The following is a 27,873-nucleotide window of genomic DNA, read 5'->3' as shown; positions in this document are numbered from 1 at the left end:
AAGAGCGGATTATCGGACGATATAACGCTAAAGCTGAAAACCGTAAGGAGAGAGCTGAGTTTGGCGGGTCAGAAACTAGGGCAACGGGGGCCATCCGCTGAAGACACCATCCCAAGCATAAGCTTTCTGTTCGCGTTGACAGAGACGGTGAATAAGGTCGAAGAAGTCGCGAGAGAAGTGGAAGAACTGGCAAAGATTGCTTATTCCGCAAGGCAAGTGCCGAATCATATGGATGAAATAGCAGGCGCTAATCTCGATCTGGCCAAGGAATGCGAACAGATGTGCCAGAGGCCGAAGACGAATAATAATAACAGGCCAATCCATGAATAAACGATGCACCAGTTAAGGAGAAGAATGGAATCCATCATTTGATTTCAGATGATAAACTATAACGAGAATGTACCTTACATTTTGTTCAAACCGCTGTCATCCACGTGCATTCTCTCTTTAATATATGCAAGAGGATTTACAAGAATTTCTAATTAATAATCCAAACTTTATGAAATAATCTTACGAAATTGGTGTAAAAAGGTAGAGGAGGAAACCAGGGCTAAGTCAAAGGCAAATCTCCATGCTGTAAAATTTTGGAGATTTCGTGTTACCCAAGAAACCCCTCCGGAGGTGAGAATAGAAGAACGAACCGTGAGCAGGTACCTTGCGGTACAAGTCAAAGGAGAAGTCGGTGAACAAGAAAAAACAGCTATTTGAAAGTTGAAACGGACAAGACAAGAAAAAAAACTCATCAAAAGAAGTGGATAAGGCAGAGGTTGCAGCAGAAGATCCGCACATCAGTTTTGACGGCGGTGAAGAAAGATCCTCATGACGTCATGTCCTACGTCAGTGACGTCGTTCTTTGACTACATATTTACGACGGTGATTTTTCATTTTTTTGTTTACCGAGCAATGTTTTTTTTCGTTAACTAGAAGTTCACCAGGACATTCGGTCCAGCTTACATCTTCCTAGGTCTGAGAGCAGTCTTTAGAGGCCCGACGATAGAGGTCCAAATAACAACACCCTCCCAACCGAGAAATATCCCTTCCCTCCCATCAGCTAGTTTCGAACTGACAACCGGAATCCAGAGAACAACACCCTTTCGCCACTCAGCCACCCATTGATGGGTAAGCAATGTTTATCTATAGAAAAAAAATCCATTAAATACGAACCAAATATGTTATTCAATGTGAAAATTTAATGTTATGATCTATTCAAAATATCTGTATTGTGTTACATTCGGTTGGAAAACTACGAAACATTTATCCATATATCTAGAAGTAAAATGTCACAAATCAAACAAAAGATTTTTCCAACCATGATATTAAATTTTGATACGAAAAGGATAAAGCATATCCTAATATTTTCAAATGTTGTTACATGTAATAGAAAAAATTGACATGTTATCTGAAACAGGTGATATAAAATAAATGAATGATGGGTCAAAAGTCAAAGTAGAGACGCCACCTGGCTTTCATCACACGTGTTGCTTCTTTGACTTTTCGTGTTTCCCGTACTATTAATTAATTAATAAAATATAGTATCATTGATGCTTATATATATACACACACACTAATTAACCAAGTTTTCATTTTCTGAAAACAGTAGATCCTGTCAGTGTCAGGGGAAATGTTTGCATGGACCATATAGTAAACCTTTATAAAAATGATTACGATGTATAAATGTTAACTGTCTACTTGGGTTAATTGTTAGGGGTTTGTAAAGGATCTTATTTTGATTGATTAATATATTTACCATTATAAAAAAAAAAATCGGGCCACATCTATCAATGTAAGATATCAAATTCATGTTGTCATTGAGATCACGTTGTGGCGTGTCGTAATTGATCTAACAAATCTCACGCCGATATCATATATTATACGAAAGTCAAAAATCAATCGTATGCCATTTTCAAAGAAAAGATATAAAATAAAAAATATTCCGATGGTAACCTTTCGAGTTTGCCGACTCAAAATGAACATCTATAAATAGAAGCTACCCTATTAACACTTTCCATAACAAAATCACAATGGCTTCGTCTGTTCTTCATTTTCTTCTCCTCCTCTTCTTTGTCGTTCTTCCGACAACATTTGCCCAGCAATCTTTCCGACCAAAAGCCCTTGTCTTGCCGGTGACAAAAGACGCTTCTACCCTCCAATACCTCGCCACCATCAACCAACGCACACCTCTCGTCCCGGTGAAGCTCGTCGTCGACCTCGGCGGTCAGTTCCAGTGGGTCGACTGCGACAAGGGCTACATCTCCTCCACGTACCGCCCGGCTCGTTGCCGCTCCGCGGTCTGCTCACTCGCCCGCTCCACCTCCTGCGGCGATTGCTTCTCCGCGCCAAGACCAGGCTGCAATAACAACACCTGCGGCGTCTTCCCCGACAACACCGTCACTCGCACCGCCACTTCCGGCGAACTCGCCCAGGACGTCGTCTCCATCGAGTCGACCGACGGGTCGAACCCGGGTCGGGTCGTGACAGTGCCCAGGTTCGTTCTCGCTTGTGGGTCTACGTTTTTGCTTGATGGGCTTGCTAATGGAGCCATGGGCATGGCCGGGTTGGGCCGTACCAACATCGCCCTGCCGTCGCAGTTCGCCGCCGCCTTCAGTTTCCGGCGGAAGTTCGCCGTGTGCCTGTCGTCGGGGAGAGGCGTCGTCTTCTTCGGAGACGGTCCGTACGTCTTCCTCCCCGGGATCGAGATTTCTGGGCTGACTTACACGCCGTTGCTCATCAACCCCGTCAGCACGGCGTCTGCGTTTTCGCAGGGCGAGAAATCTGCTGAGTATTTCATCGGCGTTACCGGAATCTTAGTCAACAACAAGCCGGTGCCTTTGAATCAGACCCTTTTGAAGATCAATCGCGAAGGATTCGGTGGGACCAAGATAAGCACCGTGAATCCGTACACCGTATTGGAGACGTCGATCTACAACGCGGTCGTGTCGGCGTTCGTCAGAGAAACGGCAGCGAAGAGGGTCGCGGCGGTGGCTCCGTTCGGAGCGTGTTTCAGCACGGAGGGCGTGGGGAGCACGCGTCTGGGACCGGCGGTGCCGGAGATAGACCTGGTTCTGCAAAGCAACGACGTCGTGTGGAGAATCTTCGGGGCGAACTCGATGGTGAGCGTAAGAGATGACGTCATCTGTCTGGGTTTCGTCGACGGCGGAGTGAACCCGAGGACTTCCATAGTCATCGGAGGGTATCAATTGGAGGACAATGTGGTTCAGTTCGATTTGGCGGCGTCGAGATTAGGGTTCAGCTCCACGCTGCTGGGAAGGCGTACGAATTGTGCCAACTTCAACTTCACCTCCACCGCTTGATTATGTCCAAGAAATCTTATTTCGTGTCGTTAATAAGGCCAAGGGGTCAGGCCTTGGTGATCACGATGTGATTTGAATAAGACATGAGTGAATATAATGCATACAGGTGTGTTTGGTTGCCAATGCTGTCTCCTATCTTGTTAATGCCTTGTCGGAATTCATTAAACGTAACTAATTAGACGAACTTCTAATTACAATGCCCAGCCCGAATATCATACATTGTAGGAAAAAGTCAAAGTTTCGTCAGACAATTATCAAACGACAATTCAAATATGGTGTATTAAAAAAAGATGGAAAAAGTCAAACATGTTGTCTAGTCTCAAAAGCTATAAATGGAATATGGAAGTACCTCTGCAACTATCTGAGAAACAAAATCACCATGGCTTCATCTCTTCTTCACCATGTTCTTGTTGTTCTTCTCTTCTTCGTCGTTGCGACATTTGCCCAGCAATCCTTCCGACCAAAAGCTCTTGTCCTGCCGGTGACAAAAGACGCTTCTACCCTCCAATACGTTGCCACCATCAACCAACGCACCCCTCTCGTCCCGGTGAAGCTCGTCGTCGACCTCGGCGGTCAATTCCAGTGGGTCGTCTGCGACAAGGGCTACGTCTCCTCCACGTACCGCCCGGCTCGTTGCCGCTCCGCCGTCTGCTCACTCGCCCGCTCCACCTCCTGCGGCGATTGCTTCTCCGCGCCAAGACCAGGCTGCAATAACAACACCTGCGGCGCCTTTCCAGCCAACACCATCACTCCCATCGTCACTTCCGGCGAACTCGCTCAGGACGTTGTTTCTATCGAGTCCACCGACGGGTCGAACCCGGGTCAGATCGTAACTCTGCCCAGATTCGCCTTCGTTTGCGGTTCCACGTTTTTGCTTGATGGGCTTGCGAACGGGGCCGTGGGCATGGCCGGATTGGGCCGTACCAACATCGCTCTCCCGGCCCAGTTCTCCGCCGCATTTAGTTTCCGGCGGAAGTTCGCCGTATGTCTGTCGACGGGGAGAGGCGTCATCTTCTTCGGCGACGGACCTTACTTCTTCCTCCCCGGGATCGAGATTGCCCGGCTGACCTACACGCCGTTGTTCATCAACCCCGTGAGCACCGAATACTTCATCGGCGTCAACGGAATCAGAGTCAACAACAAGCTCCTGCCTTTGAATCAGACCCTATTGAAGATCAACAGTGAAGGGTTCGGACGGACAAAGATCAGCACCGTGAATCCGTACACCGTCATGGAGACGTCGATCTACAACGCCGTCTTGTCGGCGTTCGTCAGAGACACGGCAGCGAAGAGGGTCGCGGCGGTGGCTCCGTTCGGGGCTTGCTTCAGCACGGAGGGCGTGGCGAGTACGCGCTTGGGTGCGGCGGTGCCGGAGATCGACCTGGTTCTGCAAAGCAGCGACGTCGTATGGAAAATCTTCGGGGCGAACTCGATGGTGAGCGTAAGCGACAACGTCATCTGTCTGGGTTTTGTCGACGGAGGAGTAAACCCGATGAGTTCCATAGTCATCGGAGGGCATCAGTTAGAAGACAATCTGGTTCAATTCGATTTGGCGGCGTCGAGATTAGGGTTCAGCTCCACGCTGTTGGGAAGCCGTACGAATTGTGCCAACTTCAATTTCACTTCCACTGCTTGATCAGCTCCACGCTGTTGGGAAGCCGTACGAATTGTGCCAACTTCTCCCCGTGTTCTTGCGAATGTTATTTCGTGTCGTTAATAAGGCCGAAGGGATTTTTCCCGTGTATGTTGTATTGTTTGTCTTGTAAAGGGACATCTTTGTAACGTCGAGTAGTTTTGGGGAATTTGTATAATTTTAATAAGTTCGAGGCATTTATGACAATTATTGGAGAAGTGAAGCCTATCGACTTTAAAAGTAGCTTTAATTTGGAATTAAGAAGAAGGCCCACCGCGTTTTGGACACACTCCCGCTCTTGCCTCTGGGGAACGGGTTTGGTTTTCTGCTCCTTTCACAAGCCCTAGATTTCTCCTTTTCGTCTTCCTCGTCTCGCCATGAAACTCGTCAGGTAGGGTTTCTCTCCGTTTCTTCTTCCCCAATTTTTTTCTAGTTTTTGTCCGGTAAGTAAACACGGGTTTTGAAATGTTGACTTCGTTTATGTTTGTTTGGATTTGCCCTTGGATCGGCGTCGCAGGTTTTTGATGAAATTGAACAATGAAACGGTTTCGATCGAACTCAAGAACGGGACAGTCGTGCACGGAACTATTACGGGTACGCGATTCTTAAATCCCAGCTCTTTTTCTTGTCGAGATTCCTCCATCGCATTTTCGGGCGATTAGGGTTTTTGCAAAATCTCGGCAACTATGGTGAGTAGAACTAGTCGATAGTAGTGGTACTAGATTTCTATTAGCTTAGAACTGTTCTTATATTGGACTTATCTTGCTCGAGCTGACATAGTCTACGTTTCATGTAGAGGAACCGCGACTAGTCGATAGCAGTTTTACTAGATTCGTGTTGCAGTGCTCGTGATACTGTAAATATAGCAAACAGTAGGTTCTTTTCTTCTGAAGAGAGGTTCATGCTTCCCCATAACAATGCCTGGGATGTCCCTTTTAACGTTGTATTTTACTGATTCGAATTATGTGGACTGACAACATGCCTGCTAGGTGAATCGAGGTTATGATTTTTACTTCTTCTGTGTTGAAGAGTGTGGATTTCTTACTGAGACTCATCGTGCGCAGTCGACTTCTCTTACTATAAGTGTTTTATTTATCATGGCAGAATACATCAGGGAGCAACTATGTTTAGTTAATGTTTGTCATGTTTTAGCACTTGGACAGCATCTTTTCTCTTGGAAGTAAAAATAAGAACTCTTTGTATCTTTCGGATGGTTACATTTGTAGTTTCAACTTTTTTTCCCATTCTGGGTTTTTCATATTTGAGGTGGTCAAAAGTACCTCCTGAATAGGATACACTTAATTCTTGTTCGGCAATGATGTTGTTTTATCTCTTATGAATGTGGATCACATGTACTATCTTATGACATGCTGCACTTATGTATAACCTCCTAGATTAATAAGTTCACAGAAACGTGTAGTTCCTTTCCTAGACGAACCCCTAGCATTTTGTGATTCCTCAGAGGCCTCTTCCTTTAGTTGTAATCTTCTTTGGAGTGGGATTCGTTCTTCCATGATAACTTAAATTGATATGTCTGTCTGCTGTCATATGTTCTTGCTTGTACTTTGGCCTGTGTGGGATTGTGGATAATGTTCTCCGAATTACAGCCCTTCGTTACGTTTTGGACACAATAGAATGTAGGTGCCACTGATTCCCAGATTGTAATAAATGAATGCAGGTGTAGATGTTAGTATGAACACACATTTAAAGGCTGTGAAGCTCACTCTGAAAGGGAAGAATCCAGTTACATTAGACCACTTAAGTGTCAGAGGAAACAACATTCGGTATTATATTCTTCCTGACAGCTTAAACCTGGAGACCTTGCTAGTTGAGGACACACCAAGAATCAAGCCAAAGAAGCCCACTGCAGGTACCAAGAGCTTCTGATTTCATTCTCTGTGGTTACAAGTAAAGCAGCTAACAATGCTTCATGCATATGGTCTAATGCCTCTATTCATTTTTTTTTTGTGTACGTTCCAGGGAAGACAGTGGGTCGTGGCCGTGGGCGCGGCCGTGGTCGTGGACGTGGCCGTGGCCGTTGAAAATTTTAGCAGTGGTTACATTCTGAGACACTGATTTGTAAGGACATGTGGTGGTGACTGGTGAGGATCGGTTTCATGGGAAAAGAAAGCAGCCTTTGGCAATTTCTATATTTTTTGTTGACGTTTCTCTAAACCTGCACTTTGATGTAATTGGAGAAAACGATTGATGATTGTGTTTAGAAAGCAACATGAAGTGAACCGAGATATATAAAGTCATCCCAATCTGTTTTCTTGTTTGTTTATTTGACACAAGAAATTACATAAACTGAAAATATTAGAGGTGGACATTTCGGTTTGGAAATTTTAGTTTCGTACTAATTTGAATCGAAACCGGACCAAATCGAAAATGAACATTCAAATACAAAAGAAGCGACGATCTTGGATCAGATTATCGTCGTCGTCATCATCATCAGCCTTGTAAGAATCCAATACAATGTTTACTTAGACAAACATATTACTCTGTTGTTAGCAGACAAGAAGGCCTTCCATGACAGTAAGAGCTCTTCCTCTCAGAAGGACTCTCCCCTTCTCCATGTCCAAACTCATCATCACCTTTCCCCTCCTACGCGAGGCCTGAAACCCGAAATCAAACTCAGTATATGCTACATCCATCTGATGTTGCAGAAAAGTTTGCTCCTTGATTCGGTGGCCGAACCAGAAACTCTTACAAAAACGTTGGTTATAGAGAGAGAGAGAGAGAGAGAGAGAGAGAGAGAGAGAGATTACAGCGAATGCTACAAAATCAGACTTGTTGAGTTTAAGGCTCCAGTAATGTGCCAATGCACAGTGTGCGCTTCCACAAACGGGGGGCTGAAAGAGCAAAGAAACAGAGCAAAACAAATCAACACCTTCTGCGTTTTTTTCAAAAGATCCGCAAGCGAAAATTCACATAACAATTCGTAGCTTTTTTCCATGAAAATTCAAAGCTGCTTTACCTCTTCAACCCCTATTTTTGGGGCAAAGCACCGACTCATGAAATCGTAGTCAGATCCAGCAGGGGCAGCTGCTGTCACAACTACCATTTTCCCCGGGCATTCAAATATATCTTCGGTTCTTGGCTGCAATTTGATGACCGACTCCATGGATGGAAGCTCGACCTGCAAAACCAATGCATGTAAGACAACTACAGAACAATCGTTAGATCACATCGAATCAGTCCGTCCTCAAAGGGTGAAGATATCTCAAAAGTAACACCTTATTGTTTTCTTGATCAGGTAGTGTAAAGTATATCAAAGTTTGATAGCTCAGAAATCAGAGACAGAAGCAGGAATCTTTGAGGGGTTATCAAATGGCTGAGCCAAAATAAGAGTTCTAGCATTCTGTGCCCCAAAACGACACGAAAACACGCAGGGAAGAAAAATTGGAAAACAGATTAAGAAGTGCTTTACGATGATATAATCTATCGAAGTTGCTTTGACGTCAACAATGGTAGTTCCATCCAAGGCTTTGGACAACATGGACAAGTCGTTGGAGCTGTACTCATACGATTGAACCATAGGGAGTCTCAACTCAATCAAGAACGATTTTTTAGCTTCACCATCATTGTCAGGAACCCTTTTAGCTGTTATAACCCCGGCTCGTGTGGAGAATTCGATCGTCTCAGTATCGACCAAACCGTTTGAGAAGAGAGTGTGAGCAGAAGCCAAAGTCACATGACCGCAGATATCCACCTGCCAAAAGGGAAGAACTTTCTCTTTCTCATCCAAATCCCGACATTACCCAGATGGTTTAAAGTAGCAACTGAGCTAGGACATACACTTTTGACAGATTTAGAAGAACCCATAAAAGGAGCCATGATCGTACGTGGATTCAAATCAACAAACCCATCAAATAAGAAATCATCTGACATAGATGTGTTTGTACCTTCCTCTGTTTTGCAAATTTAAGATACCAAATAAAATAGATGTGTAGGAGAGAATTAGGGGACCTCGGTGGTGGTGGAAAACCACCGGAGACGGAAGCCGGAGGCGGAGCCGGTGATCGGAGTGAGAAAACCAGTAATCGGGGTTTTGAACTCCACGGCGACGGACTGAAGCCAAGCATCGTCTCTCTCGTCGTCCTCGCCGAGAAAGCAAACCGCCGCAGGATTCCCCTTGAATGCAGACTCGGTGAACGCATCGACCTGTTCCCATTCATCGGATTCGAGCCAAGATGAAGCATTTGCCGGCCAACAATAGAAGAAAGAAAGAAAGAAAGAAGAGATCTAGAGGAGATCATTACAACGAAGTACTTGATAGGCTTCTTCTTCGCCATTTCTGTAGCTTAAAGTCGGTACCTTTGCGTTTCTTCCGGTGGGAAACACGATTATATCGCCAAACAATAAAACATGCTCGCTCTCTCTCCCCTTTTCTTTATCGTAAAAAATATTTAAAAATTTAAAATAAAAATCCTTTCTTTTTGTAATAAAATGGGCAGATTATTAGAATATTTTAAAGAGTCTGAAATTATTATTAATCCAAGAAATCAAATGAGCTGCAAAAACACTGCTTAATGCTTAGAACACGAAACGTTATTCGTTTTGAAAAGACCAAAAGTTCCTTGTCAGCAGAAGACACGGCCTTCCATGACTGTCACAGCTTTGCCTTGGAGGAGGACTCTGTCTTTCTCCATGTCCAAACAAACCCTCAGCTTTCCGCTCCTGCGTGAAGCCTGGACCAAAATTTCAAAACCCGATTCCAGTTCAGAAGGGTGGATTTCAACTGATGTTACAGAAAAGTTTGCTCCTTGGTCTGGTGAGAGAGAGAGAGAGAGAGATTACGGCGTATGCTACAAAATGGGACTTGTTCATTTTGAGGCTCCAGTAATGTGCCAATGCACAATGAGCGCAGACGGGATCCTGAAGGAACAGGGAAAAGAAGTAACATTACAAGAACGAGGTTCATAGGTTTCTCGGACACGGAAATGCAGGGCAGGTGCTTTTACCTCGTCAATTCCTAATTTCGGGGCGAAGATCCTGCTACAGAAATCGTAGGTAGATCCTGCAGGAGCAGCTGCTGTCACGACTACAACTTTCTCGGGGCATTCCGATATATCGTCGGGTCGTGGCTGCAATTCTACCACGGATTCCCAAGATGGAAGCTCCACCTGTAACCCAATGTGTTTGTAAGAAACCACTTCCAGTCCAAGGCCGTAAACAGCATATGAGCCACACGTGAAGATTTCAAGAATCACTCTGTTTCGTTTTCTTGACAAGCAAGTATTAACCATCACAAGAATCGAAAACTTCAGGATGCATTGTTTACCATGAGAAAAAGATTGCTTACGATGGTATAGTCTAACGTAGATGCTTTGATGTCAACAATGGTGGCTCCGTTCAGGGCTTTGGAGAACAAGGATATGTCTTTGGGACTGTAGTCGTATGTCGGAGCCAGAGGGAGATTCAGTTCGATAAAAAGGGCATCTCAGATTCACCATTGTGGTCCGAAATCCTTTTAGCCGTTAGGATCCCAGATCGGGTGGAGAATTCGATTGTCTCCGTATCGACCAAACCGCTTGAGAAGAGAATGTGAGCTGTTGCTAAAGTTGCATGACCACAGATATCCAGCTTCCAAAAAGTAAACAGCAACTTGTCAGGACCATTTCTGACAAAAACGTGCTCCAAAACTTGAGGGAGAGAGAGAGAGAGAAGTGGGAACCTCGACGGTGGAGGAAAACCACCGGAGACAGAAGGCGGAGCCGGTTGACGGAGAGACAAAACAGGTGGCCGGAGTTCCGAACTCGGCGGCGAGAGACAGAAACCGTGCATTGTCTATCTCATTCTGTGCCATGTTGCTATCGTTCATGCTCTCAGTATTGTTGCACCGAGCAAATATTTTTGGGGAGTCAAGGAAGGAAACAACCCTCCTCTGTTTTTTTTATTTATAAAAAAAATATAACAAAAACGGCAGGGATTATTATCATGGGAGACCTCACTCTCTGTACTGCATTATAGATGATTTGACAACATTGTGTCGAAACACGTGATTAAATTCTAAGGACAAGTTTATTCCACGTTTTCTCCTTACACGACAGACGAGATTTAGTAAGACTATCACTAATTACTTAAATAGATTTGAGTTTAAGAGATGATGTCAGGTTCCGTTGTTCCTCCCTTCACGTGCATGCATGCATGCATGCATACATACAAAGACAGAGCGTTTATTACTCAACTTCTCGTCAGGCATAGAATTCAAGAAGGCGTTCCTTCGGCTACGTCCCTTGTAGAGAGAAAAAATTGTACATTCCAAACAGAGTTTGGTCATAAGAATGTTCAATGTGGGGGAAGTTCCGCAATGTGAGCAAAATACTACACTTTTATTTATTTTACAGCCATGGACGCATCGTCCATGGGGATGTTGCAGAGATTACCAAGCTCCTTCCTTTGTCATCTTCAAGAAATGTGCCAGGCTGATGTTTGGATTCTCGGCCGAGCCCCCCTTCTTCCTTCTTATCTTTGTCGTCTTCCTCGATTTCGCTCCTACTATTTGCTCCGTCTCAGTTACAGACGCCAAGTTGTAGAACTGTTCCAGGGAAACAAGTCATTCCGATGTTACCTTCAGCTGTTTAACAAGAAACCTCGTATTCGAACCCCCTACCCGTCTAGACAAAAACATAACTTGTTGAAAGTGTTCCTGAGTGATAGCAAATCAATCATCTTTACCTCACAGACACCGTGCAGAAGCAATCTGTGAAAGGGGTCCTGAACTCTGAGTTCAAGGACATCTCCTTCACCACCTTCCTCCAGGAAATGTCGAATGTAGTTCTGTAAAAGAGGAATAACGAGTCAGTCTAAATAGTATATTCCAGAATAAAAGATAATGTTAGAAGTTAGAGAGTAAGGGGGGCTGTTACAATGAAGGGTTAATCGTCAAGACTGAAGAATCTCATACCTCGTAGCCCTCGATTAGTTCTGGTAGAAAGCTACGTCGGAGAGCCTCTCTTGTTCTACAATCTATTCTTCGCCAGGCATTCAAGACGGCTGTCCTGTCCGTGTCTACCTCACCTTTCCTCCTTATGTGTGAACGATTCAAGGAATCCATTATCTTGGCCTGTCAAGGGCAATCTTCAGTTATGATACAACCATGGATGCCAAACTAAATACATAAACTTATACTTCCACAGGCACAAAGTGAAGCACTTCCGCCAGAAACACAACATACCAGAACGAGTTGAGTTGATGTACCTCTTTATCCATGTCTATATTTCTAAATTTGTCCCACTCCCCAACATTTGTCAGAGAAAATGCTGATGGTGGCACATCATCACCTAAACAACAACAGTAGAATCAGTAAACCACAAATGTTCTTCTCAAGGAACTAGCGAAAATGGAGAAGACAAGGGAGCCCCTCAGGTACATTTGCGATACATCTGATGTAACAGGTTTTGTAAGTTATATTACCCCATGGAGGTGGGGCAAACAAGCCTCTAATTTCCTCTCCATTTAAACGAGGAACAAGTTCCATAAGAATCCGATCATTTAGCCACCTCCGAGACCGCCGGTTGCTAACCTACACCAAGCAAGATACCATTGGATAACAAGCTCAAAACTCACCCAACTGAGATTACCCCTTCACAAGAAAAATGCCATCCAAAACAAAAATCAAGTCCACCAACCGCAAAACGAAAAGAACAAGGCATTAAATACACCAGGTGCTGGCAATCTCTATCAAGCTAGTGTTCTATCTAGTGTTCTTTACTCAACCTAACTTGGACGAACAAACCAGAAATCAGATCTCAGCGAAGAGAACATACATAGAGATACTTTACAAGAATACCATATGTTGGGGCAAAAAAAGGGGCTTACTTGTCCCGCCATGCTCTCAAGGAGCTCAATTTTCTTCTCAAGCGACAGCCCACGAGAAACAGAGGCATCTCCTGCACGCGAAAACCCAGAACGATTCATTTCCAGAAAAAAAATACCCTCAAAGTGAACTCCCATAAGCTAAATCACCTTCCCCAATCAAAGACATCGACTCAATAAGCAGCCCAGAAAGTGCCCAAATTGGAGCAATACAACCACTAACCGAAACAAAATCGGATCTAACACGCATCGATCTAATCATAAACGTAAAAGCTCCACGAGTGTTGTGCGTCGAAGTCACCTTTACGGAAATCAAGGAGCGACGCCATGAGAAGGCTCTCGTCTCGCTGCATGACATCGGTGGTCGCCATGATTCACCAATTCGATGGTCAATTAAACAACGGACCGCTTGAACGGAGGCAAGCCCAAAAGGAGATTCTTGACTAGGGCTTCGAATAGAGCTGTGACAATGGAAAGAACTGGAGAAGGAGAACTCGATGAGAATGCGAAGGGAGACGAAAAAAGCTGCGATGCGAGGGTTGAAGATAGAATCGCATCCAGGGAATATGCTACTTACACGTGTGGGGTATCAAGACACGTGCGGAGAAAAACGAATTATTCTTAATTTTTTAGAGGGCTAAAACGGTCTTTTCGCCTTCAGTCGTAGACTGCATGTTGCCATGTACCACACTCTGTAGCCTCCTGCAAACTGTACTGCACGTAACCGATTCGAAGGAGACGAGAGAGAGAGAGCTGAGTGACTTCTTTTTCTCGTTCTTCTCTGTCTCTCTCTCTTGTTCGCTGAAACCCTAGTTCTCGGGAATTTCAATCTTCTTCGCCTGCAACAGTAAGTCTCTTCCTGTTATGCTTCTCTTGTTCAACCTACCGCTTACCCGTAGACGAATATATATGTCTGTGTTTTTGTATATGCATGTATCTGTACATGAGATGGTGTCCATGTCGTAGACATGATGCTTCTCTGTTGTTGTCTGGTTGTTTCTTCTCGAGGTGCTAGTAATCGTCGTTTCCGTTGACGGTTGATTGTTTCATGACCGATGGAAATTTTTTTTTTCCTCTTTGCATTTTGAATCTAGGGTTTCGTGTTTTGATTTCTGCTACTTTCAGAAAGAATCCAGTTGTGTGTTCATCTTGTTGTATCCGTGTTTAGCCTGGATCAACACAACATCATTTGGTTTTGGTAGACTCATTATATTTCTTGTCGAAACATTCGTGTTCACGGAATTGATTGATACCGGCGATTTGGTTTTCAGACAATTATGGAAGGGAAAAGTAATCAGCACATCATATCCTATGATTGTGGAAAGAATGCCAGTATCTTCTCGGGAGATAATCGGAATCATCATCACCAAGCAGAGAGCGGTTTGTCTCTCTCTCAGTGGCTTCATCCATCTCGTTTTCCACGTAGTTACCTTGCTTTGCTGAATGAAGATTCAAAATCTCCTGAAAATGCCTCTGTCACTGATGTCCTGGAGACTCGAGATTCGCCTACTGGCAGCACATATGTTGCTCGAAGAGTCCAAATAATACAAACAGACATGGCGGCGAATTTCAATATCCGCTCTGAAGAGGCATCAGGCAGTACTTTCCCGAACAGAGTTGCTTGTAATGTGAAACCCTCTGTTCGTGTGCAAAGTGATGTCAAATTCAACCATGAAACTTCTGTAAGTTTTCATGACACATCGATATCTTTTGCTTAGTATCCATTGAATTTCAGCTCATGGCTACCGGAATTTTTGTTGTCTCGTAACAGGAAAGCTATGGGAAGGAGCAGGCAGAGAACCGATACTTAGACAGGTTTGGACATCCCAGGTCTCAAAACCATGCGGAGGTGAAGTTCTGTTCATTTTGTTCGCCAATTGAAGTAATGAAAGTATATATGCTGATGACGTGACAACCATATGTTATATCAGAAGTTGGGGTTTCAAAGAAACTGTCGACGCACCACCAGCCGTAATTCTTCTCGGCTATGCCACAATTTGAGAGGTATACGCCCCACTGCGAGCAGGCTGAAATCTTACTCCACCGAGCGTGTAAGTGGAAACCCTCTTCTGCGACCGAAATGAAAATCATGATTTGTGAAACTGTGCGTGTGTTTTCATTGCTTGGGTTTTATGTTAATGGTAATATCAGGAACGTAAGCAGCGGATTGAGGATAACATAAAGGCATTGCAGGAGTTGCTTCCTAATCCTGTAGAGGTTAGTACTGCCATTAGGCTTCATACCGTATGAAGGGGCATGAGTCTGGTAGCCTCCCAACAATAGTGTTTGATGGGGAATCAAAGCACTTCACCTTATGGACGATGTGGTGATGTAGGGTACACCTGAATCTATACTGAACGATGTGGTGGCCCATGTCAAGCTTCTTCAGTTACAGATAAAGGTACGAACCTGAATTTACGCCTGTGTTTTCATTTTTCTTTTGATTGGTTACAGGTTAACGAACCTTCTCAGTCTGTCCGGTGTAGGAGCTAAGTCGAAGCAGGCTGGGGGGAGAACCCACTTCTCATCCTTTCATCTCCATCGAGGTAATGTTCGGGCATTGTTTGTGGCTCGGAAGGAATGAATACATATGGTTGATTCATAGGTTTTTTTTATTTATTGGCAGGGATATGGTCACTATATACACCACGAACAGATGATGAACAAGCCCTTGGAGGAGATAATGGCAGAGCTCATAGGGGACGATCCGGATGCTGCTACTTGCTTGTTGGAGAGCAAAGGCCTCTACTTGGTGCCCTTGGCCTTTGTCCCAGGCTTCTGCCCTGTCCCCTGAATTTGTTTTCCCCTTCTACAACTTCGAAAGGATATAACTCCCTTTTTACATCGAAAATCTCCTTAGTCGGATGAACGAGTGAAAACAATCAATTCAGTAAAAGACCTTATAAAGGGTACATGGAAAAATGTAGGTTCCCATTATGCTATACAAAACAAAAAAGAAAAAAAGAATTCTCTTGCTTTCTTTTCCGCTTTTTTTAAAAATTTGTATTAGGTTTCCTATTGTAGAGGCAGAAGAGGCCTGGAAAACGTGAGGTGTTTTCAAAGTGTGAATATGATGGATCGAAAGGATTTACAACAAAACGGTATTTGGTCACCTCAAGTCTGTGTCTCGCCCACCGATGGGTCAATCCTTATAAGGAGGGACGTGTGTAGATCCATTGAGGGCTCTGCCACCATTGGGAGTGTCGACGACGGACATGTTTTCCCTTCTAAATCGAGATTCTCCGACAGTGCTATCTCCAACGATGATTTCGCCACTCTTGTTATGCACACTATCAGGATCACTGCACAAACGTTTCAACCCCCAGAACATCAAGTTTTATCAACTATTAGCCTAAACATTTGGAAAGTTTAAGAGACCACTTTATGTAGTAAATATTCGTATGTAAACTTCCCCTGGATACCAAGAGGGTTCAGTTCTTTCAAGTTTCAACCCTGAATGTGATGAAAACCCTGTCCAGTAGGTATTCCATTCATATATATATATATATACAGCGTGCCAACTTTGCGCTGATACAACTTGGAAACAGTAAAGAGGCAGAAAGAAATAAGGGACTCACCAGATAGAACAAAGCCGAACACCATGATCACCTGCATCCACGAGCGACATTGGAGGAGAAAAAGGGGAAATCAGATTTCCAATGCAAGGAGAGAGTTCCTTCAAAGCTAAGAAGCTCAGCTACCCAAAACATTGTCTGGTGAGTTATGCAGAGACTGATTGATTGTTTCCATGTCAAGTAATTACACCATAGATCAAGTTATAATCTTAGTCAAATCATCATCCTCGGGACAGTACAATCAAAAACAGTTTCAGGGTTCAGAATAACTCTGCATTGTGTCACTTAACCTAATGGTTTTGATACCAGATACGCCAATTTGGATACATGAGCAAAAGCTTACCCAGCGAGTTGTTGAGATCTCATGCCATCCATGAGTAACATCAGAAAGATCCTTGAGAGTAGTTCCAACATATACTAGTCCAAATGTAATGGGCTGTAAAAAGAAGAAATCTTTAAGGTTAGTAGTTCTGTGAAAATGAAATTTGCAACCCTTTCACATGATGTCAAATGTCTGCAACGCAACATATTAAAAACAACCTAAAGCCATAGGGTCAACCGAAACCCTAAACACAGAAAATATCCTATTTTTTTTTATAAAAAAAAACAGCGGCAGAAAAGAAAGAAGAATATTCTTAGGCGCAACATGATCAATCAGAGCAACTGCTTCTTCTTAAAGCTTTATCATTAGACACTAGCCAACTAGTTATGAATACTAATGAAAAGTCATACCATCATCCCCAACCATGTGGCAAGCATGTACTCTCCTATGCCAACGGGAGTTACAGATAGGAGGTAGTTCAGCATATTGAAGGGCAGTAAAGGCACAAGGCGGAGCAGCAAAACAATCTGCCAAAGATGAAAAATAAACATATTGTCAGCAGTCGATCAATGAAAAAGGCAATTGGACTCAGTTGTATTAATTCCTTTGATAGTGATTGACTTGTAATCTAAAAAACTTTTAAACCGTAATAGCACTAACATGGGACCAACTATTAACCTTTTCTTTCCAAACCAAAGTTAGAGAAGTCTCCAATTCAATATTCTTTTTGGAATTCGGCCACAACCCACCTATAAAATTTAACAAGAGATCTAGATGCCCTTCCCCAGCACCCCCGCCAGGTGGGGACTCTGAATTGGGTTGGTCCTTTTTATCTAGATGCTAGCCAAAAATCTAAAGGAAATTCCTACAGGAAAGGAATACCATAAATTTATTTCTTAACAGGTTAATCAATTTATAGCAAAAAAAGGTTAAATATATGATATTTCCCATAACCATACTTTCAATTCAATCATTCATTGTTTATGAATCCAAGTGAAAAGAATGAAATCAGGGTGAAAATTGACAGTGTGCCAGATCAGGAAATTGACATTGGAGTTCAGGAAATTTTCATGCCTTAAAGCCAGATCTCTGAATTGCAGTGGCAACAGCTTGAAACTTCGGGTAGTTCTTTATCTTTGAGGTGACATAAGATCTACCGACCTGCATGACATCAGAAAGACCCAACGACAAAACAGTAAGCAACAATGATTTTGAAAAAGAGGTAAGAAACAGGAATCACTATCTCTCTGTCTCTCTATCCATATATATGCACGAATTGTCCAGCGAAAAAAATACTAGAAAGAATGTACTCAACCACTCATGAAAGACTAAGCAACTAGATAACACAGAATACAGCTTACGAAAAGGGAAAGGAAAGACCGACATAGGAACAAATACCAATTCTTCAACAGATTATGAACTGGGTAATCCAGAACAGAGTAAATGGAATACTGTCTAGAAGACACATACCGTCCTACCAAGCAGAAATGCTGCAGTTGCGCCTAATGTAGCTCCAAGAGAGTCGGCAATAAATCCTACTGGCAGGCCAAAAAGATAACCTCCTCCAAGCTGCAGAGACCAAAATTTGGTATACAAATAAAGAAACACGGTTTATCAGGAAAAAGGGATGCTAAGTGTTGGCAATCTTTTCCAATTGCTTCGGTAAAAACTCAAGAATCCAAAACCTACCGTGAGCACAGAAGCAGGAACCGCCATAATTGTGAGAGGAATATATGCAATAGCCCTACAAAATCCAAGGACATAAATCACAAAAAGGCATACAATAGCATTCTTTTAGATGTCGACAACAAAAAAATGGTTTTATCCAGCATAAAGAAGCTTACAATGCAAATGGACCCCAAGGTCCCAAATCCTCCTTAATCCATAATAAAAAGTCCTTCAGTTTCTGCAGAAAGGGAACAAAAGAATGATCGGAGTCATAATGCATTGTATAAACTGGACAGCCGCCATTACTTTGATCCTTGAATACTTCTCTACAGCCAGGTCTAGCAAAGTTTTCCATGAACTTCATGCCATGAAGTTCATGGAGAATTAAATTTCGACAATGCAGCATCAGAGCATCACAATTTCCAAACTAAACTATAAATATCAAGCCAAGTGCATCTACACGAAGTTCCATCCAGTCATACTCAACGAGAATTCAGATAATCTCGTGCACACATTGCCACTAGAGATGCGGATACACATACAATTCATAAATGAGAGAGAGAGAGAGAGAGAGAGAGCGCTGAGAGATTGCCTGTTCGATGGGGAGGAAAGAACAAGCGGTGGCGAAGGCGGCGAGGACGAGCAGAGTGAGTGCGATCCGGAGAGCGGAGGGGGTGAAGGGGAGCGCCGCCATGTACAAGGATCTGACGCGACGGCGCCACCACGGCCTCGAGTGCTCGTCCTCGTCGGCGTCGTCCTCGTCCCGGCCTCCGATTGCACAAGCTCCTTGCTTCAGCAGCCACGGCCTCGCTCTCAGGCCCTCCACCTTCGCCAGATTTGACCTCCCAAACGCCAGCAAAAAAAAAAATCTCCTCCCCCAGAACCTCGATCTCAGAGAAATTCTTCCTTGGCCTTGCTCTATCTCTCTTCTCGGAAGGCGAAAAGGGAACTGTCTAGAGAGAGAGAGAGGAAAAATGGTGAAATCAAGAGAGAGGAATCCTTCGATTTCTTTCTACTGTTGATTTGACTTCTTCTCGTTGTAAAAACGTCCTTTTCGCGCACTCGTGCTCTCTTTTTGTTGGGCTCAGTTTGGGCTTTTATAAAGGCCCATAAGGCCCAAATTCATAAACTAATTAATTAAATGAAAACTAATTTATTTATCTAATCCTCGTGTTTCTCACTAATGGTTACACCCGGTGGAGGTTAGACCAAATCATGTTGTAAACATATCAAATGATAGTTTGATTTATTTATATTTGGTTAATAAATCGCATCACAGACAAAAAAAAAACGCATGTTGGATGCTGACGTGTCAGGTGGTCATGTATCCACCGTATCAACTCGTTCGTCGTCTTCTTCTTCTCTCACTCCCTCTCCTCTCTCACAAAGCACCGCTCACACCAGAAGACACTCTTCTTCTGCTCTGTCTCTGTTCTACGAGGGTGACGACGAGGTCGAGGTTGAGAGAAACGACAACAATGCTTTTGGTGAACGCGGTGGCTCTGGCTCGAGCCGCGGTCTCGCCGAACAGCTTCGTCTTTGAAGCCGATGACATCGAATTCGGTTCTCCGTGGTGGTTCGTCTTCGTCGGCATCTCGTGCATTCTCGTCCTCTTCGCCGGAATCATGTCGGGACTCACTCTCGGCCTCATGTCCCTCGGCCTCGTCGAGCTTGAGATCCTCCAGAGGAGCGGCTCCTCCACCGAGAAGAAGCAGGCCGGTACGTCTTCGCCACTATTTCTGTCTTCTCACCGGATTTCTCTTTGCTTTTCTTTTGGTCGGTTTCCATGGTTAATCTCGTGAAAGGCCGAAATTTTCATCCACTTCTCTGTATTTGAAATGAATCGTGGTACATGCGAATGTCTGAGAGTTTTTGTTTGATGATTGTTCGATTCCTATTGTTGCAGTGGAAACCATTGTTTCCTAATTTAGACCCTTGTGTTGATTTGATCGACTCGTTCAATTTCTACGCATCATTGCAGTAAAACGTCGTGAGTTCTTCATGTTTGTTAATATTCTGCAATTTGGCTGTAGCCCAAGTTATGAAATTCTCATTTTTTTTAAAAAAAAGATTTTTTTTTGAAGCTCTTAGTTTGTGTTGGATCTGCAGCTGCTATCTTACCAGTGGTTCAGAAGCAGCATCAACTTCTTGTGACTTTGCTACTATGCAATGCGGCTGCAATGGAGGTTTGCTTACCTGATTCATTGTTTTTCTTTCCTGGTTTTCGATGCAAAGTTACTAAGTTTGATGCAACATAGGATTCAGGTGAATGACATAAAGACATGCAGAGTTGCTTATATTGTGCTTGATGCTTTTGATTCTCTTGACACAGGCCCTTCCTATATGCCTTGATAAGATATTCCACCCCTTTGTGGCTGTTTTACTTTCAGTTACTTTTGTTCTTGCGTTTGGGGAGGTAATCTTTCTCTATCACTTTTCTTCTCGGTGTTCATTTTCCTGTTCAGCGGTTTCCATCTACATATGGTAACATTTATGATGTGGGTTTTGGACCAGATTATCCCACAAGCTATATGCTCGAGATATGGACTTGCTGTTGGTGCAAACTTCTTGTGGCTGGTTCGTGTTTTGATGATAATCTGCTACCCGATTGCTTGCCCTATTGGAAAGGTTAGCATTTCATGCTAGAATCACAATAAACATTGTGGACCCTTTTTTTGTCAGGTTGCTGTAGAGCAGACAGATCGCATCATGACTTTTGTCTAAAACATAAATGCATTATGGTAAGAACTGACAGCCGTGTGAGCACGTTGAGAATTGCATTAGTTTTAGCAAGATATTGTTATAAGATGGAGATTGTTGCAGCAGCTAACCGCATTTGTCAGAATCACCTAAACAAATAAATGCATCTATTCTTGTCAGCTTCTGATGGATTGACAATCTAATTCTTCATAGATCAATTCAATGTGTTGGCCATAATGCAGCTTTAGATGATTTTTACTTAAGAAAAGTTCATATGCTCTCAGGTTCTAGATGCTGTAATTGGACATAATGACACACTCTTTAGGCGAGCTCAACTGAAAGCGCTTGTCTCAATTCACAGTCAGGAGGTAGTTTCTGTCCATGATCTAATCAATTTAATCCATGAGAGAAAGAGACATGCACAATGTTTTATTTCCATCTGTTCTTTTAAGTAATAAAGTTTCTTCCTTATGGGAAGTTTTTGTTTTCAGCTTCCACTGATTTTTCGTTTATCTACAACATAGGCAGGTAAGGGCGGTGAACTCACCCATGATGAGACAGCGATTATAAGTGGAGCTTTGGATTTGAGCGAAAAGGTAGCTATTTGAGCTTTGGAGAATCTACTTTTTGGAACTGATAATTATTTTGATTTGAATGAAACATTCAGCTTAAATGGAATGTTTTAGATACTTCTAGATGACTTTAAACATCATGTATGCTATGATATCTTTCTTTGGAAATTATTTATGATGATAAAGTTTCTCTATGCTGTTATGTAATTTCAGACCGCAGAGGAGGCTATGACTCCAATTGAGTCAACATTTTCCCTGGATGTAAATACAAAGATAGACTGGTGAGTTAAGCTTCGACGTGCCATCTCTCTTGGAAAAGTTCAAAATGAAAAATGATTTACACATTTTCTTTTTTTGCTGGGACTAGTGGCAACCAGCTTCAAAATGATTATGAGGTGGAAGATAGTTGTTTTTTTTACTATCCTCTAGTGAAAATTTGAAAAATGGCAGATTGGTCATGGATTTCACCTTCTAAATGCAGGGAAGCAATCGGAAAAATCCTTGCCCGAGGTCATAGCCGAATCCCGGTCTACTTGGGAAATCCAAAAAATATCATTGGGCTTTTATTGGTATACTCTTGGCAAACCAGAATCTTTCGCGTTTCCTGTTTCATATAGACTTGTCAGAATGGCAGACTTATGTCTCTGTTGTTATCCAGGTTAAGAGTCTTCTAACTGTAAGAGCGGAGACAGAGACACCCGTTAGTTCTGTTTCCATCCGGAAGATTCCGAGGTATATTGCTCATTAGATTATCTGTCCCATGATGTGTAATAAGAATAAGTAGTTCCCAATCCCTTGGATCTGCAGGGTTCCATCAGACATGCCATTGTATGATATCCTCAATGAGTTTCAAAAGGGAAGCAGTCACATGGCTGCAGTTGTCAAAATCAAAGAGAGAAAGAGCATTCAGTCGCTGAGTAATGGGGAAATGCCTGAAGGAAAAACAAATGCATATATGAATAGTTGTCTAAAAGCTCCTTTGCTAAAGCATGTGGATGGATCAAAAGGCGTTGTTGTCGACATTGATAAAGTCTCGAAGAACGTAAAAAGTAAGGGAAGAAACAAGAACTCCCTGTATACGTTGGAGGATACCGAGGATGCAGAAGTGATTGGAATCATCACGTTGGAAGATGTTTTCGAAGAACTTCTTCAAGTATGAACTTCTGTTTTTCATAACCCAGAATTCCGGTATTCTTTTTCTTGACCTGAAACATCTAATCTCTCCTCCATGTATTTGCCACAAGTTTGAAAAATAGTGTTCTTTGTTTTTGGTGTTTGCAGGCAGAAATTGTCGATGAAACAGATGTGTATGTCGATGTGCATAGAAGGTATGTATATATACGTTCTGTTCCGTGCCCTCCTCTCTGTTTGCTGTTACAAAGATCGGGAAAGGCTCAGAGAAAAATGCCGAAATCACTGTCTTGATTGCTCTGCAGGATACGAGTGGCTGCAGCTGCGGCCGTGTCGTCCATCGTTCGTGCTCCAACTTCATGGCGTCCGAATACTCAGAAATCTGTGGTGAGAAACGATGATTGAAAAGGGGGAATTGCAGAGTTGGTAACTCGAAGTGTTTTTTTTTTAAAGTTTCATGTTCTGATATGGCATAGTTCTTGCAGGGGAATCAAAGCAAGACAGGACAGACTCGAAATACCTTGTATCCTACGGATATGGCGGAGCCTCTTGTTGCAGCCAACTAGTTTCAGTGTCGGCTGATCAGGACAGGACAGGACTGGACAGGACAAACCACCCTCGTTTATTTCCACTGTAGTCTTCTTCTCGTGTTTCTTTTGGTGTACACAATGGATAAAGAGAAGCGCAGAGAGAGAGAGAGAGGCTAAGTATAGGTCGGTGTTACTTGCATGTCTTCCGTATGGTGAATAATATTAAATAATCCGAAGAAAATTGCCTTTTTGAATTGAGATTTTTTCTCCTCGCTTTTATGCTTTGTTTGTATTTAAATCCACGTGGAATAGGGAATTGTCGACCGTTCAATAGCATTATACGCATGCCCGAAAGGCCGAAACCTCCGTCAAGAAATCCACGTTGGTGATCGAAGTCCACAATGACGAAATTACCCTCGTAGAAAGTGAGAAATTACATCTTAACCCCAATTCCTTAGCCGCGTAAGATTCCTCCTCTCTTAAAACCCAACCCTTTTTTTTCTTGGGAAACAAACAGCCATTTTTCTCTCTCTCGTACTCTCTGCAAGCCTCCCATCGAAACCCTTGAGAAAATCGACGAAAACGATCAGACTCAAGCTCTTCTCTTTGGTGAATCACTGTAATTTCTTTTGTGGTTCCATTTTTTTTTATTAAATTCTCCGTGTTAGATGATCCGGCGACCATCGTTTTCTCTTTCGATCAATCCAATGTGATTATCTCCAATTTTCGTATTCTATTCGTACAAATTCTGGGGAATTCGAATTTTTTGTTATTCCGTTGCCCGTGTTGTTATGATCATGAAAAGACGAGTAATTAGGGTTTGGCGTCCGCCTGAAAAAACTAGACTTGCGTTGAGCTATCTCTGTTATACGTCTTGATTATTTGATGCAGCATGAGATAAAGCTTCGTTCTTTTGTGCATCCCCTCGTACGAGAAAGCTTTTCGTATAGTTTTCAGTTTCAGTTTTCCTTGTTAGTGTTTTTGCTTAATTAACCACTGTTTCTTCAACTATAAGTTTAAAATTGCTAGTAAGTTTAATGTTTTACAATAAGTAGAGTATCCAGAGCGCTTCTCATCTATTTTTGTTGTCTTTTTTTCTTGCAAAAAAAGTTAGGGATCTTAAGCATCAGCGAAGAAGAAGAACAACCTCTTATTGTCGTACTGCTGCATCAACGTTAACCGAAACTAATCATTTGCTTGTTCTCTGCAGATTTGATTTGCCTTAACTGATGGGTTTCAATTCGGTATATCGATCTTTAATGGAGATTTTTCCTCAGGTAATATGCCTTATCTTTACCTCTTTATTTCTAAGTCCTGTTTAGTTGTAGTCACGGGGCTACAAGGAGCAGTCTTATGTGATTTTCAAAACTGGAAGTAGTTTCCCTGTTAATCTCAATATATGTTTCGTGAAGATTGCTGTATTTATAGAGTGAGCGTGCTTTATTAAATTATCTGTCCGTGATGTTCCTTTTGTCAGGTGGGTTTAATGACTGAGATTATTATTTCAACTTTAGCCTAGAAATCTTATGAAAAAAAGCGATGACTAATAAAAGTTGGAGAGGTTAAATAAACATTTATGGGATAGAAAATACACAAGGCCTAATTTTGATTAGCTGCAGTGGCTTTTTCATTTGGTGTTTTCTAACTAATCCAGTGATTTATTTTAAATTTCAGTTCAAGCCATTCATATGTAATAAAATGTAATGCAGGTTGATGCACGGATTTTAAGGGCAGTTGCAATTGAGCATCCAAAGGATGCTGATGAAGCTGTGGGGGTAGTTCTTTCAGAGATTGTTCCTTCCTTGCCATCGAATTTGGCATGTAAGAACAAGTCGTCCAGAAGTTCACCTGACAATGGAGGTGAAACTTTACCCTCCTTGAAAATCTCAATCTTTTTGGACTTTGAGTTAAGCGTCACATGTCATTTTATTTTGAGATTTCTTATCACTCCTGGACTAGCACCGTTGTGTTCCCAAGAATATTGGCATATGATTCATTGGCGTTGATAAAATACTATTTAAAAATGTAGCAGAACATGAGACAGAATATGGTGAATTGAAAGTTGAAACGCTGTTGTGTTTAAATGGTATCTATATCAAATTCTAGTGTTTCTTCTTCAGGAACAATCCCTCTGGTCGTCGATTCTGACAACAATATAACTGCTGCATGTACTGAATCAGTGTCTACTCTGAACAAGGTATGGAATATGCCTCTGAGTGCTAATAACAATGCATTCCATAGATATGCTAGAGACAAGGATGAGAAATGTTCCAGAAAAGTCCATGAGTATTATTGACCATGATTTATGAGCTAGTTGTTTTAATTCTCAGGGTGATCAAATGGATGAGTGCCTATCCAAGCAGAAAAATTCCATTCCTCCTCGGGGATGCACCAAATCTCACCGATGCCGCAAATGCTGTCCAGTCCCATATGAAGCCAAAACTCTGGATATTTCGGGCGAATTGGGGGTTTATAAAACCACAGTTGCCACTACAGTGGCTGTTGCTCCTGAAAGTATCCAATTGATCGACAATGGTTGGCAAGATCTTGATTCTAATAGAGCTGGTAAATTTAACGTGGATGGTTACGAATCACACCACCAAGCAGAATCAAGCTCAAGCGCCAGCTCAGAAAATCCTGTGCATAAGCTGGTAGTTTTAAATCTCGGGGAGCATTCAGCAAACGCTCAGCAAATTTCTGGAAGTTCAAATATTACCCAGGAGACATCTAATGGTTCATTGACCAGTGAAAATGGTGATGCTGAGTTGGGCGGTCCTTTTAGTGCTATTATTAACAGATCTAATGAAGCATGCAGCATTGATCACCTCGAAGAGATCATCGAAGATGCTAAAAGTAACAAGGTATCTTGGCATATATTTTGAATGGTCTTCAACCCTGTGAAAATAATAATTTTCTCACTTACATGAATTGGAGTAGTGTGTTCTCCCTCTCTCACCGAACATAATTTCTTTTGATTATGCAATGGTGTAGAAAACCCTGTTCGCTGTGATGGAGTCTGTTATGAATCTGATGAGGGAAGTTGAAGTTCAAGAGAAGGATGCAGAAAAAGCAAAGAAGGAATCTGCTTTGGGAGGTCTCGATACTCTTAACAAGGTTGAGGAGCTCAAGAAGATGCTAGAGCACGCGAGGGAGGCAAACGACATGGTCATTGTTTTTGCTGAGAAATGTAGCTTTAATATGTTCTGATCATATATGTGAACTTATTATCTTCTATGTTGCAGCATGCTGGAGAAGTATATGGGGAGAAGTCAATTTTGGCTACTGAAGTGAAGGAGCTTGAGAATCGATTGCTCAACTTGTCAGAAGAACGTGACAAATCTCTTGCTATTCTCGATGAGGTACGTTGATGGTTACATGCTTAGATGCAACCCTACAAGCTCTCCCCCTGCATTTTTATTAGGATTTAATTCTTTGATATTGCACAACTTTCTGTTAAATTCATTTGCAGCTCCATCCATCCATCCATCTTGGGCAAGCTATGTACTATTGTTAATTGAAATTATTGTCCGATTACCACAGCCTCGATCTGCACAGAGATGGGGCTTATTGTGTATGGGGCTTATTGTGTTTTTTCGTTGTTATTTTAGATGCGTGAAGTGCTTGAAGCAAGACTTGCAGCTGCTCTGGAGATGAAAAAAGCTGCTGAACAAGAAAATCATGAGAAAGAAGATTATGCAAAGAAGGCATTTGCTGAGCAAGAAGCAATCATGGAGCAAGTTGTCAAAGAGTCAAAGCTTCTACAGCAGGAGGCTGAGGAAAATTCCAAGGTAGCAATAACTGTACTACATCTACATGTGACGTAAAATGTTCTGAAATCTCACCTCGTTAACTTGTCTTATTCTCTGGGTTGCAGCTGCGTGAATTTCTTATGGATCGTGGTCAGATCGTTGATTCTTTACAGTAAGTTCTATTCATCCGTCATTACTAGCTTTCCTGTTTAGTTATGTCACTAAAAGCCTCTCGAGTTGTGGCAGATTTTTCGGTATGGAGTAGTAAACAAGTAGTTTTAGCCGATCTTGTCTTACTAGGTGAAACTAATATACTTACTTTGGAATTGGGCAGAGGAGAGATTTCTGTTATATGCCAAGATGTCCGACTGTTGAAAGAGAAATTTGATGAGCGAGTACCACTGAGCCAATCGATCTCCTCGAGTCAGACCAGTTGCAGACTGGCTTCCTCTGCATCATCACTGGTAAACCTGTTGGATAAGTCTGGTCCTGAGCCATCATCCTACGAGAAACCCATGATCCTTGGCAACAAGGAGGACGCAGTGCCGGCAGCCTCCCCATTGAACAAGGAAGCAGACGATGACAAAGAGCTTTTGGAGGATGGTTGGGACATTTGTTGACAAGCATCGACCCAGAAGCAAGTCAGTGAGGGCAGTGAGTGTACATAAGAAGCTCTTTATATATAGTACGCAATAAGGGATTTTCTTCACGATTAAACAATGGTTTTGTTCTAGAAGTTTATTTTTCTCTGCCTCCATATGGCACAGACTGATCTTGTGTTTGCTTGTCTATATGATTATATATGATCTAGTGAGCTTTGGCTGTTTCTTCTCTCGTGTAAAGCAGAGCTAATGGTTTTAG

General features: G+C 42.6%; 10 protein-coding genes and 1 pseudogene across 14 annotated transcripts in view; 7 read left to right on the top strand and 4 right to left on the bottom strand.

Annotated features, from left to right (window-relative positions):
- LOC104801232 (aluminum-activated malate transporter 14-like) overlaps positions 1-495 on the top strand; it is a 2,542-nt gene extending 2,047 nt beyond the window's left edge. The window contains exon 6 of the mRNA XM_010524410.1: positions 1-495. Within this exon, the coding sequence (XP_010522712.1) occupies positions 1-330 (330 nt within the window). The 3' untranslated portion in view covers positions 331-495.
- A 1,271-nt stretch (positions 496-1,766) lies between these two features.
- Positions 1,767-3,434, top strand: LOC104801233 (basic 7S globulin-like). The gene has a single exon (XM_010524411.2). It carries the CDS (start codon positions 2,022-2,024, stop codon positions 3,309-3,311), a length of 1,290 nt encoding a protein of 429 aa, XP_010522713.1. The 5' UTR covers positions 1,767-2,021; the 3' UTR covers positions 3,312-3,434.
- Positions 3,435-3,486: 52 nt separating this feature from the next.
- On the top strand, positions 3,487-5,151 carry LOC104801229 (basic 7S globulin-like). The gene has a single exon (XM_010524407.2). It carries the CDS (start codon positions 3,508-3,510, stop codon positions 4,945-4,947), a length of 1,440 nt encoding a protein of 479 aa, XP_010522709.2. The 5' UTR covers positions 3,487-3,507; the 3' UTR covers positions 4,948-5,151.
- Positions 5,152-5,223: 72 nt separating this feature from the next.
- Positions 5,224-7,215, top strand: LOC104801227 (small nuclear ribonucleoprotein Sm D1-like). Its single transcript, XM_010524405.2, has 4 exons — positions 5,224-5,335; positions 5,462-5,538; positions 6,623-6,814; positions 6,925-7,215. Exons 1-4 carry the CDS (start codon positions 5,322-5,324, stop codon positions 6,984-6,986), a joined length of 345 nt encoding a protein of 114 aa, XP_010522707.1. The 5' UTR covers positions 5,224-5,321; the 3' UTR covers positions 6,987-7,215.
- LOC104801228 (uncharacterized isomerase BH0283-like) lies at positions 7,176-9,318 on the bottom strand. Its single transcript, XM_010524406.2, has 6 exons — positions 9,207-9,318; positions 8,914-9,108; positions 8,375-8,656; positions 7,922-8,083; positions 7,713-7,796; positions 7,176-7,559 (listed from the first exon to the last, which is right to left on the bottom strand). The coding sequence occupies exons 1-6, from the start codon at positions 9,237-9,239 to the stop codon at positions 7,452-7,454; spliced, it is 864 nt and encodes a 287-aa protein (XP_010522708.1). The 5' UTR covers positions 9,240-9,318; the 3' UTR covers positions 7,176-7,451.
- A 156-nt stretch (positions 9,319-9,474) lies between these two features.
- On the bottom strand, positions 9,475-11,044 carry LOC104801565 (annotated as a pseudogene).
- A 139-nt stretch (positions 11,045-11,183) lies between these two features.
- Positions 11,184-13,307, bottom strand: LOC104801225 (R3H domain-containing protein 4). The gene is made up of 7 exons (XM_010524404.2): positions 13,067-13,307; positions 12,769-12,839; positions 12,364-12,472; positions 12,148-12,230; positions 11,855-12,013; positions 11,626-11,727; positions 11,184-11,485 (listed from the first exon to the last, which is right to left on the bottom strand). Exons 1-7 carry the CDS (start codon positions 13,134-13,136, stop codon positions 11,330-11,332), a joined length of 750 nt encoding a protein of 249 aa, XP_010522706.1. The 5' UTR covers positions 13,137-13,307; the 3' UTR covers positions 11,184-11,329.
- Positions 13,308-13,471: 164 nt separating this feature from the next.
- Positions 13,472-15,583, top strand: LOC104801223 (transcription factor bHLH82). The gene is made up of 8 exons (XM_010524401.2): positions 13,472-13,612; positions 14,037-14,447; positions 14,537-14,614; positions 14,697-14,816; positions 14,917-14,982; positions 15,101-15,166; positions 15,252-15,311; positions 15,392-15,583. The coding sequence occupies exons 2-8, from the start codon at positions 14,043-14,045 to the stop codon at positions 15,557-15,559; spliced, it is 963 nt and encodes a 320-aa protein (XP_010522703.1). The 5' UTR covers positions 13,472-13,612; positions 14,037-14,042; the 3' UTR covers positions 15,560-15,583.
- A 47-nt stretch (positions 15,584-15,630) lies between these two features.
- Positions 15,631-19,337, bottom strand: LOC104801224 (TVP38/TMEM64 family membrane protein slr0305). Of its 2 annotated transcripts, XM_010524403.1 has the most exons (10): positions 18,923-19,337; positions 18,507-18,568; positions 18,352-18,406; positions 18,133-18,231; positions 17,737-17,823; positions 17,073-17,189; positions 16,684-16,776; positions 16,344-16,374; positions 15,879-16,067; positions 15,631-15,802 (listed from the first exon to the last, which is right to left on the bottom strand). In XM_010524403.1, the coding sequence occupies exons 1-9, from the start codon at positions 19,022-19,024 to the stop codon at positions 15,880-15,882; spliced, it is 834 nt and encodes a 277-aa protein (XP_010522705.1). In that variant the 5' UTR covers positions 19,025-19,337; the 3' UTR covers positions 15,631-15,802; position 15,879. The 2 variants fall into 2 exon arrangements, with proteins under 2 accessions (XP_010522705.1, XP_010522704.1); XM_010524402.1 differs by having other exon boundaries at positions 15,636-16,067.
- A 367-nt stretch (positions 19,338-19,704) lies between these two features.
- LOC104801222 (putative DUF21 domain-containing protein At1g03270) lies at positions 19,705-23,517 on the top strand. 3 transcript variants are annotated; one of them, XM_010524399.2, is made up of 13 exons: positions 19,705-20,049; positions 20,440-20,516; positions 20,663-20,746; positions 20,845-20,958; positions 21,315-21,398; positions 21,555-21,626; positions 21,816-21,883; positions 22,084-22,171; positions 22,261-22,334; positions 22,410-22,755; positions 22,884-22,930; positions 23,039-23,120; positions 23,219-23,517. In XM_010524399.2, exons 1-13 carry the CDS (start codon positions 19,809-19,811, stop codon positions 23,297-23,299), a joined length of 1,458 nt encoding a protein of 485 aa, XP_010522701.1. In that variant the 5' UTR covers positions 19,705-19,808; the 3' UTR covers positions 23,300-23,517. The 3 variants fall into 3 exon arrangements, with proteins under 3 accessions (XP_010522701.1, XP_010522700.1, XP_010522702.1); XM_010524398.2 differs by having other exon boundaries at positions 23,210-23,517; XM_010524400.2 differs by lacking the exons at positions 23,039-23,120; positions 23,219-23,517 and having other exon boundaries at positions 19,706-20,049; positions 22,410-22,790.
- A 249-nt stretch (positions 23,518-23,766) lies between these two features.
- LOC104801219 lies at positions 23,767-27,838 on the top strand. 2 transcript variants are annotated; one of them, XM_010524392.1, is made up of 10 exons: positions 23,767-23,872; positions 24,474-24,540; positions 24,973-25,123; positions 25,384-25,460; positions 25,594-26,124; positions 26,255-26,428; positions 26,506-26,622; positions 26,872-27,051; positions 27,138-27,184; positions 27,347-27,838. In XM_010524392.1, exons 2-10 carry the CDS (start codon positions 24,493-24,495, stop codon positions 27,630-27,632), a joined length of 1,611 nt encoding a protein of 536 aa, XP_010522694.1. In that variant the 5' UTR covers positions 23,767-23,872; positions 24,474-24,492; the 3' UTR covers positions 27,633-27,838. The 2 variants fall into 2 exon arrangements, with proteins under 2 accessions (XP_010522694.1, XP_010522693.1); XM_010524391.1 differs by having other exon boundaries at positions 23,774-23,882.
- Positions 27,839-27,873: the final 35 nt, after the last annotated feature.

This window comes from Tarenaya hassleriana, unplaced genomic scaffold (genome assembly GCF_000463585.1).
Source record: "Tarenaya hassleriana unplaced genomic scaffold, ASM46358v1 Cleome7, whole genome shotgun sequence".
Classification (NCBI taxonomy): Eukaryota; Viridiplantae; Streptophyta; class Magnoliopsida; order Brassicales; family Cleomaceae; genus Tarenaya; species Tarenaya hassleriana.
Note: the sequence above shows the minus strand (reverse complement) of the source record. Positions and strands in the feature narration are given on the sequence as shown.

Excerpts from the sequence above, each read along its gene's own strand:
- LOC104801222 (XM_010524398.2), top strand. The coding sequence starts at position 19,809 with ATGCTTTTGGTGAACGCGGTGGCTCTGGCTCGAGCCGCGGTCTCGCCG. Across the intron at positions 21,627-21,815 it reads CTTTGGATTTGAGCGAAAAG|ACCGCAGAGGAGGCTATGAC; the intron begins GTAGCTATTTGA and ends ATGTAATTTCAG. Across the intron at positions 22,335-22,409 it reads TCCATCCGGAAGATTCCGAG|GGTTCCATCAGACATGCCAT; the intron begins GTATATTGCTCA and ends TTGGATCTGCAG.
- LOC104801219 (XM_010524392.1), top strand. The coding sequence starts at position 24,493 with ATGGGTTTCAATTCGGTATATCGATCTTTAATGGAGATTTTTCCTCAG. Across the intron at positions 25,124-25,383 it reads AAGTTCACCTGACAATGGAG|GAACAATCCCTCTGGTCGTC; the intron begins GTGAAACTTTAC and ends TTTCTTCTTCAG. Across the intron at positions 27,052-27,137 it reads AGGCTGAGGAAAATTCCAAG|CTGCGTGAATTTCTTATGGA; the intron begins GTAGCAATAACT and ends TCTGGGTTGCAG.
- LOC104801229 (XM_010524407.2), top strand. The coding sequence starts at position 3,508 with ATGCCCAGCCCGAATATCATACATTGTAGGAAAAAGTCAAAGTTTCGT.
- LOC104801233 (XM_010524411.2), top strand. The coding sequence starts at position 2,022 with ATGGCTTCGTCTGTTCTTCATTTTCTTCTCCTCCTCTTCTTTGTCGTT.
- LOC104801225 (XM_010524404.2), bottom strand. The coding sequence starts at position 13,136 with ATGGCGACCACCGATGTCATGCAGCGAGACGAGAGCCTTCTCATGGCG. Across the intron at positions 12,840-13,066 it reads GCTCCTTGATTTCCGTAAAG|GAGATGCCTCTGTTTCTCGT; the intron begins GTGACTTCGACG and ends TTTCGCGTGCAG. Across the intron at positions 11,728-11,854 it reads AACTAATCGAGGGCTACGAG|AACTACATTCGACATTTCCT; the intron begins GTATGAGATTCT and ends CCTCTTTTACAG.
- LOC104801224 (XM_010524403.1), bottom strand. The coding sequence starts at position 19,024 with ATGGCGGCGCTCCCCTTCACCCCCTCCGCTCTCCGGATCGCACTCACT. Across the intron at positions 18,232-18,351 it reads TTCCTGCTTCTGTGCTCACG|CTTGGAGGAGGTTATCTTTT; the intron begins GTAGGTTTTGGA and ends TGGTCTCTGCAG. Across the intron at positions 17,824-18,132 it reads CATTTCTGCTTGGTAGGACG|GTCGGTAGATCTTATGTCAC; the intron begins GTATGTGTCTTC and ends GATGTCATGCAG.
- LOC104801227 (XM_010524405.2), top strand. Across the intron at positions 5,539-6,622 it reads CGTGCACGGAACTATTACGG|GTGTAGATGTTAGTATGAAC; the intron begins GTACGCGATTCT and ends AAATGAATGCAG. Across the intron at positions 6,815-6,924 it reads GCCAAAGAAGCCCACTGCAG|GGAAGACAGTGGGTCGTGGC; the intron begins GTACCAAGAGCT and ends TGTACGTTCCAG.
- LOC104801223 (XM_010524401.2), top strand. The coding sequence starts at position 14,043 with ATGGAAGGGAAAAGTAATCAGCACATCATATCCTATGATTGTGGAAAG. Across the intron at positions 14,615-14,696 it reads GGTCTCAAAACCATGCGGAG|AAGTTGGGGTTTCAAAGAAA; the intron begins GTGAAGTTCTGT and ends ATGTTATATCAG. Across the intron at positions 14,983-15,100 it reads TGCTTCCTAATCCTGTAGAG|GGTACACCTGAATCTATACT; the intron begins GTTAGTACTGCC and ends GTGGTGATGTAG.
- LOC104801228 (XM_010524406.2), bottom strand. The coding sequence starts at position 9,239 with ATGGCGAAGAAGAAGCCTATCAAGTACTTCGTT. Across the intron at positions 8,657-8,913 it reads GGTTTTCCACCACCACCGAG|GTGGATATCTGCGGTCATGT; the intron begins GTCCCCTAATTC and ends CCCTTTTGGCAG. Across the intron at positions 7,797-7,921 it reads CAAAAATAGGGGTTGAAGAG|CCCCCCGTTTGTGGAAGCGC; the intron begins GTAAAGCAGCTT and ends TTGCTCTTTCAG.